The sequence below is a fragment of the Microcaecilia unicolor genome, chromosome 2 (assembly GCF_901765095.1).
Source record: "Microcaecilia unicolor chromosome 2, aMicUni1.1, whole genome shotgun sequence".
In the NCBI taxonomy this organism is placed as follows: Eukaryota; Metazoa; Chordata; class Amphibia; order Gymnophiona; family Siphonopidae; genus Microcaecilia; species Microcaecilia unicolor.
The window spans coordinates 646,767,088-646,775,284 of NC_044032.1; the positions used below are offsets into that span (position 1 = coordinate 646,767,088).

General features: G+C 45.2%; 1 protein-coding gene across 1 annotated transcript; it reads right to left on the reverse strand.

The window, feature by feature from the left end:
- Nucleotides 1-563: 563 nt before the first annotated feature.
- On the reverse strand, nt 564-5,852 carry LOC115462711 (fatty acid-binding protein, intestinal-like). Its single transcript, XM_030192713.1, has 4 exons — nt 5,741-5,852; nt 4,734-4,900; nt 3,490-3,597; nt 564-878 (listed from the first exon to the last, which is right to left on the reverse strand). The coding sequence occupies exons 1-4, from the start codon at nt 5,805-5,807 to the stop codon at nt 828-830; spliced, it is 393 nt and encodes a 130-aa protein (XP_030048573.1). The 5' UTR covers nt 5,808-5,852; the 3' UTR covers nt 564-827.
- Nucleotides 5,853-8,197: the final 2,345 nt, after the last annotated feature.

An 8,197-nucleotide genomic window follows, 5' to 3' on the forward strand; every position in this document is an offset into this window, starting at 1 on the left:
CCAGTTTCTACATGGGTTGAGGGCTCCTCAGGGTATGAAAAAAAGACACATTAGGGTATCCACCATAGTGAAAAAAAAGTTTGGGAATCCCTGGACTAAATGTTAGTGATATTTTATCTGCTTAGAGCTTTAGTAGTGGAATATAAGCAACATAATATAACGTAACTCTGCCATTTCTACCGCCCTGTGCCTCAAAGGCTCCAGTCACAAGAAAAAGGAGAGCAAACCCTTCCACAAATAACCCACAGAAGAATTAAAAAAAAACTAGAAGGCACCAAGGCAAAACTGCCAGGATGGCCAAAGCCCCAGTTTATTTCAAGTTCAGAGAGACATATACAAGGTCACTTCCCAAGAACCCAGCACAGGCTGCGTTTCAGCATTAATGCCTTCATCAGGGGTCAGAAAACTGGACTGCTCACTCACAGTATAATGAGAGTCAAATGGGGAAATAAATCAAAATATGCCTCTTACATCCGGAACAAACAGCAAATGAACGGCGTCTCCGGCTTATAAAAGGCACGTCATTCATTAGCCGTTTGCAAAGGCTCCAGTGTCCAGTGACATCTTACATTCCCTCCCCTGTGACTGAATCTGCAGCACCGTCTCGGATCTATTGCTGAGCTCTGGATTATGCACAAAGGATCTAATGAAAACCGCCACCGAACAGCTTTGCTGAATTTGTATGTTTTATTTGAACAGCAGTTGCTACGTCTGGCAAGGTGAACAGTCAAGTAGGTCGGGCTCCCACAGGATCCCATCAGTAACGGGTTGGAAAGACCGAGGTCATCTTTCTTCTGCTCTTCTTTACCAAGCTCCCTGGCCGATGTTCACTCTCTCACGAAGATCCTCTTGGCTTTTACTCCTTCATACGATAAGGTCTAAAGTTGAAACAAACAAACAAAAAAGTTTAACTGACAAGTTCTCTGTTGCATAATATCATGTCTGTAGGTGCTCAGAGTCCTTGTGATGTTAAATAAATGATAGATCCACAGCTGACACTCCTTCACTTCATCTAGAGAGGAGTAACTTGTTTAGCCCCTTTCCTTTGAAATATTAGCTTGTGTGTCTAGGAGTCAGCCAACATGATATCACATTACAGAACCCTCCCTCCCTCTAAAAAAAAAAAAGCCAGCCACCTCATGGGAGAAGCTTGTCAGCTGGAGTCGGCTCTTGAGCTCCACTAGAATAACCACCACTATCACCAGGAGGGCTCCAGCTTGTGAACAGCCTCCCAGGACAGGAAGAAGGGCGGAGGGAAAGCAGTATTCATAGAAACAGTTTTGAAGAATTACAGGATCCTTTGGGTGTGGTTCTGCTAAATGTTGGGAAAATCCACTGCTATTTCTGGGATAAGCAGCATAAAATGTATTGAACTTTTTTGGGATCTTGCCAGGTATTTATGACCTGGATTGGCCACTGTTGGAAACAGGATACTGGGCTTCATGGACCTTTGGTCTGTCCCAGTATGGCAATACTTATGTACTTGGGATTCTGAATGGAATGTTGCTACTCTTTGAGCCCTCAAGGAAGGATCCGAGGGGGAAGCCCGCTGCACAATCGTCAGGCACGCCCTGGCCACATAGGAGCCGCAAACTGAGGCCTGCAAACTTAAAGCAGCCGCCTCTAAGGACGACCTTAATGCCGCCTCCAATCTTCTGTCTTGGGCGTCCTTTAGGGCCGTGCCACCTTCCACCGGCAACGCCATTTTCTTAGTCACCGCAGTGATTAAAGAATCCATGGTAGGCCAAAGAAAGGCCTCCTGTTCACCTTCAGGCAGAGGATAGAGGCGGGACATGGCCTAGCCACTTTGAGGCTCGCTTCTGGGACATCCCATTGAGCCGAAATCAAGGTGTGCATGGCCTCATGCACGTGGAAGGTTCTAGGTGGGCGCTTCGTCCCCAGCATAATGGCGGAGCCAACAGAGGCTGAGGGAGAGACGTCCTCCGGAGAGGAAATCTTCAAAATGCTCATGGCCTGCACTAACAGGTTGGGCAAATCCTCTGAGCGAAAGATCCGCGCTGCAGAGGGGTCATCCGCTCCATCCGAGCGGGAATCCGTCTCCTCCAAGGAATCCCCAAAGGACCGTTGGGAGAACTCAGATACGCTGCCCTCATCTAGATCAGAGGAGACAGAGTCCTCTAGGGCCTGGAAATCCACCCGAGGGCGTTTGCTTCCAGAGGCCTCAACCCCTTTATCAGACAGGGGAGCAGGGGCAGCGTTTTGCATAAGAAAAGCCTGATGCAGCAGCAAAATGAACTCAGGGGAGAAACCCCCCGAACTGTGCACTTCTGCAGTTTGGGCCACGGCCCTAGACGCACCCTCAACTGGCGCTCGTGCGCATCCAAAATGGCGTCCGGCACGAAACTCCGAGAAGGAGCCACGTGGGAAGAACGGCGCTTAACTTTGGCCCCTTTCTTACCGTCGCCCGAATCAAGGGCGACCATAGTATTAACGTCTCCCAGCTCGAGGGCGAAGAAGCCGTCCGAGCAGAGTGGCCGGCCAACATGGAGTGGGCGAGCAGCGGGGGATGGGCGCTTATGGCGGTAAAAACCACTGCACCGGAGGAAGAACCGGAACATTGACCGGACTCCAAACTGATGCTCAACAAAGGCGATTCAGGCTTTGAAACCCCCGCATCCCCGCTAGACGCACACACGCGGTCCGGGGAGCGAATCTTCGCGCCCTCGCCCTCCGACACCATAAGCCACGTGGAGACCGAACGGGGAACCCCCTGCCCGCTATAAAAAGGTAAAATTACCTGCTTCTTGCTCTGAGCTGTAACGAACTGGTGTCCCAGTGAGCAGCTGCAATAGACGTTGAAATAAACGTTGAAATAAACGCCCTTAAAGGACGTCCAAATTTTTTTTTTTAAACGGAGCCAGCGGGAGGGGGGAGAAAAGGAGGGACCTGGCGCCACCAGGTTTGCACTTGCTCAAGAAGAGCCCTCAACCCCAGGTACTCAACAAAACCTAAAAATTAGGCTTGGAGACCTAGCCAGAGGTGCTGCTGTGTGTGACCACCACCTGCTGAGATAGAGAACATACTGAGGAGTTTCCGGCAGCACATGACCACATATAGGGAGGCAAAAGGATTGCTCTCTATCTCCACCTGCTGGTAGATGGACACAACCCACCAGTCTATGGATTGATCAGCATGATGATATGGAAGGAATGTTGCTACTCTTTGAGGTTCTACATGGAATGTTGCTACTCTTTGAGGTTCTACATGGAATGTTGCTTCTTTTTGGGTTTCTGCCAGGTATCTGTGAAAGGATGAAGCCCATCATTTTCTACACATGCTTTCACACTGCCTAATTTATTAAGAGCTTAAAGGGGGCTGTGCTGGATACATGTAACAGATGTTCTTTAGTCTGAGTTTTTGAATGCGTTGGAAGCTTCCGTCAGTACTGGAGAGATCTATTAACACATTTAACTCAAATGAAAGCTCTGGAACTTTCTGGAAAGTGAGAAATCAGAAGTGTAAACTTACCTGTACAAGCTCACCCCCTACAATTTCTAGTTGTGTCTTCAGAACTTTTTTGTTATCTTTACGAGTAAAGTTGCCTTCTATTATGTCTCCCTTTAGCTTCCATTCACCCTAAAACCAGATAGGACATAATGGTAGTCACAAATCCTGGCCTCTGACCGAGAGGCCTATTTGATATAACCTAGTACCTGGACAGCAACAAGGGTGACATCATTTCCACTAATTGGCCAGATAAATTATGGTTTATGTGTTTATGGCCGTTTGTAAAACATAAATCAGAGGTTTACATTTTTTAAAAACCCCTACATTAAACACAAAGAACAGAACATAGAATTAATTAGATGTTTTGACACCATAGCGAGCAATGTGTTACCTACTTTTACTGCCGATCTCTGGCTCCTTTCCAAGGACTGCAGAATACATCAGGGTGGGAACACTTAACACTGATAAGATACCTGAACTAAGATTGGAACAACAGGCTCTCTCTCTCCCTGCTCTCTTTCAGCTCCACCAATTAATAAATTGACCGCCACCACTCCCTGCCAGTGGCACAGGGACAGGAGTCAGTGAGCATCCTCTTAAGTGTTTGAGGGAGGGGGAGCTGTAGGAGAAGAGGCAGTTCAGGGATCCCAGGAAAGTGCAGTAGCTCATGTCACCTTAGATCACTCTCTGCTCTTGCCCTAGATTTACAGAGGGAGACATTCTAGTTTTAGCTACCCTTTGATGCAGTATTTTTATGCTGAGTTTCCCACGCTGATGTCTGATTAGCGCAGGGAAAGTGCAGCAATAGGAAATGCGGTTTAGTGCCCAGAGCTGCAGACTGGCAGATCTCAAGCTTTCTTATGCAAGTGCCATGCTAAGTTTCTTAGACCCTCCCCCCCCCCCCCCCAACATGGTTTCCTATGTTCTTGCTCTGTTCTTCCACCCACTATACAATTGCCATTTACAAAGGCTCCTGAACAGTCTGAAGGGCATTCAAGGCCATCTGAGATGATAGTTCATAGAAAGAAACCTCGGTTGGCAGGAAAACAATTAAAATCTGTATTGATTTGCCAGAAAACCAAAAGCATTCAAAGCAAGACATGCTATCAGCTCCCAAAAGCAGCAGGTGTTGTGTCATGTGTAGATACCACAGCAGTGTTATTCTGTGGTAAGGTAGTGCTGTCTGTTAGATTCACCCCATCCTTCTCAGGACAAGGTATTAGATTTCCCTTCCCTGGACCAGCTGTTCATAGGACTCCACTTACCACCAGCTCTATCTCATCATACAAGGAATGCTTAAATTTCTGGCCGAAAACGATATCCACGGCACTGTAATCGCTCGATTCATGGACACTGATTTGCTTTCCATTCTGCTTGATTTTGAGCTTCATGTGGTCGTAAGCTGCTAATTGCCTCTTCTCTGCATCCAAACCTGCAAAAAGAGAACAGGGTTTTTACCTAGGCCAGTCTCTTCACTGGCTCCCTATCTGTTTTCGCATCCTGTTCAAACTTCTTCTACTAACCTATAAATGTACTCACTCTGCTGCTCCCCAGTATCTCTCCACACTCGTGCTTCCCTACACCCTTTCCCGTGCACTCCGCTCCATGGATAAATCCTTCTTATCTGTTCCCTTCTCCAGACTTCGCGCCTTCTATCTCGCTGCACCCTACGCCTGGAATAAACTTCCTGAGCCCCTACGTCTTGCCCCATCCTTGGCCACCTTTAAATCTAGACTGAAAGCCCACCTCTTTAACATTGCTTTTGACTCGTAACCACTTGTAACCACTCGCCTCCACCTACCCTCCTCTCTGCCTTCCCGTTCACAATAATTGATTTGATTTGCTTACTTTATTTTTTGTCTATTAGATTGTAAGCTCTTTGAGCAGGGACTGTCTTTCTTCTATGTTTGTGCAGCGCTGCGTATGCCTTGTAGCGCTATAGAAATGCTAAATAGTAGTAGTAGTAGTAGTAGTACTTGTTAGAAGAAAATGTGACAGACACTGTCCAAAGAAGGACCACCTCCAACTTGTACAAAATGTGGGTTTCTTATTCCTTAGTCCCCCTATTAGTAACTTACAGGGGGAACCACAGCTGCACCCCGTCCCCGTAGAAAATACCCACTGGTGCTGTCACTCCAAAGGAGGAAGGTGTTACCACATTTAATCAAATTCCCTCTGCGAGGCTGTGGAATAAAGAAAACCAACCATCCCCTACAAACAAGAGATAGGTTTTGTTTCTTATTCTGCACTGAGTAGACTAGATCCAGCTCACCCATCGATTCCAGGAGCTTCAAATAGTTCTCATTGTGAGCCAACGTCCAGGTCCCATCAAAAGCCATGCTGGAGAGTGAGTGAGAGGAAGCTGGGCTGAACCTGCAATTTATACACTCACTTATCTGAGCTCCAGTCTAGCTGCTGAGGTGGCTGGCTAAAGCTCAGGGTCAGCTTACCTGCTCTGGTGCCCACCCACTGACCCCACCCAGAGCTGGAAGCCTGGTACCTGCTGTTCTGGCAGGGTGATGTTCTTTTTAGTAACTACAGCTTAGATGCTTCCAGGTCCCTGGCATGTGCAGACCTGCTCACTGTATGGCCCTGCAGCCAGCTTTCCTGCCTTTCACCTTGTCCCTGTTCCTTCCCACCCAGGAGGAAAGGAGAGGCACAGCTAGGACTGCATACCAGCTCTCTCGCCTTTAAAATGCTCTCTGGTTTTAGGGACAGATTTAAACGAGAAAGAAAGTAAGACTGGCTGAATTTTCTTCCCACAGGTGCTTAATGAATCCCCAATAAATAAACAAGGGGAAGAAAAACTGAAAATCATGATAAAGAGGGAAAAGTTGGTATTTGTAGTAAGGTTAGGGTTACCATATGGCTCCATAACAAAAGAGAGGGAACGAAGTACAAACTAGTCCAAACAAAAAAAACAGCACCACAGGATGTTTTTTATTTTTTTTTTAAAGTAAAGTAACAAAACATTATATACAAAACGATGTTCCATCAGATAAATACATTATATACTCAAATGAATAGAACTATGAAAACAATTATGGAAAAAAACAATACTAAGATACTTAAAAAAATATTTTAAAGGGAGATGATGTTTACAGACATAATAAACTGGCAGTTTTCTGTGAATGTCATTGCAAATCTTGTTTTAAATATCTATCCAAAGGTTTCCATGTCCAAAGAACGGTTATTTGTTTTTTCAGCACATTTTAATTCATATTATTTATTTATTTATTTATTGTACTTGTATCCCACATTTTCCCACCTATTTGCAGGCTCAATGTGGCTTACGAAGACCTGATATGGCATCGCCATACCAGGGTAAAGAATACAATTGGTGTTACAAAGAAATCAAGGAAAACAAGATGAATTGGTCAGGTAGTTATAGAAAGATACAATCTGGTAAAGGTGGATAGATGTTGTGGTTTAGTTACTTAATTCATTTATCGTTTTCAATTGAGTTGGAAGTGCATTCCACAGCTGCGTACTCAAATAGGAAAAGGTGGTCGTGTGTGTTAGTTTGTATTTTAATCCTTTACAGCTGGGGAAGTGTAGGTTAAGAAAGGTTCGGGAAGATCTTTTAGCATTTCTGGGTGGTAGATCCACAAGGTCTAGCATGTAAGTCGGGGCATCTCCGTAAATGATTTTATGAACAATCGTGCAGATCTTGAACGTGGTCCGTTCTGTAGGAGGGAGCCAGTGTTAAGTTTTGATATCATACATACTGTGTTCCACCAGAATAAAGCGTCTAACACGTTTGCATTTTTCCAGTTGCCTAGAATCATCTGTAGGGCGATGGAGATTAAAATATCAAAAAGCTTGAGATCTGATTTCTGCACATCTAACTGAGGATGTGCCAAATGTAAAATTATTATATCAATTGAGAGCTTGGATGTATTTCCAAAGTTGCATTCAGAACAACTTAATCATTGGACAGAAATATATAGCATATGGGTTAATGTACCTTCGGATTTGGTAAAACACCAACAAGAGTTGTTAGGGGAGAGACCCACTTTCCATTTTTTCATAGGGATCCAAATTGCCCTATGTAGTAGAAAGTAACGGGATTGTGCCCTGCTGGTGGAATGAGTTGACCTATTTACTTTGAGCCATAAATGAGACCAATCAATATTAGCAATTTGCATATCCAGGTCCTTAAGCCAAACATCTTCAATACCAATGGAACATGAAACTTGGAATATGTTCAGAACTTTAGAAAATGCCAACATTAATTTACCTTTGGGAAATAGAGAAACACAGGTGATTTAGATAAAGAAGTTACAGTAGATCGATAATACTTTTTTTGGCAGGTAGGAGCTGAACGGTCCATCCAGTCTGCCCAACAAGATAAACTCATTTTACATGGTATGTGATACTTTATACCCGACTTTGATTTGTCCTTGCCATTCTCAGGGCACAGACCGTAGAAGTCTGCCCAGCACTGTTCTTGTACTAAAGGTTCTGAAGATTCTGGAATCCTAAAGAGTTACAAGATTCCGGAATCCCAATTAGTAGCAACATTCCATGTAGAACCCCAAAGAGTAACATCAAACATATAAATGGCAAGTGACCGACTCACCTGCAAATGCGCAGTACAGCCCGAACGTTGAGACGTCAAAAGTCCAAGCCCCGCCTCCAACAGCTCCAGAACCAGAAAGGAGGAGGAGTCAGAGGCGGGGCGAGGGGCGGAGAGTACACTAAACAGCCCCAAAGGTACGTGGAGAGG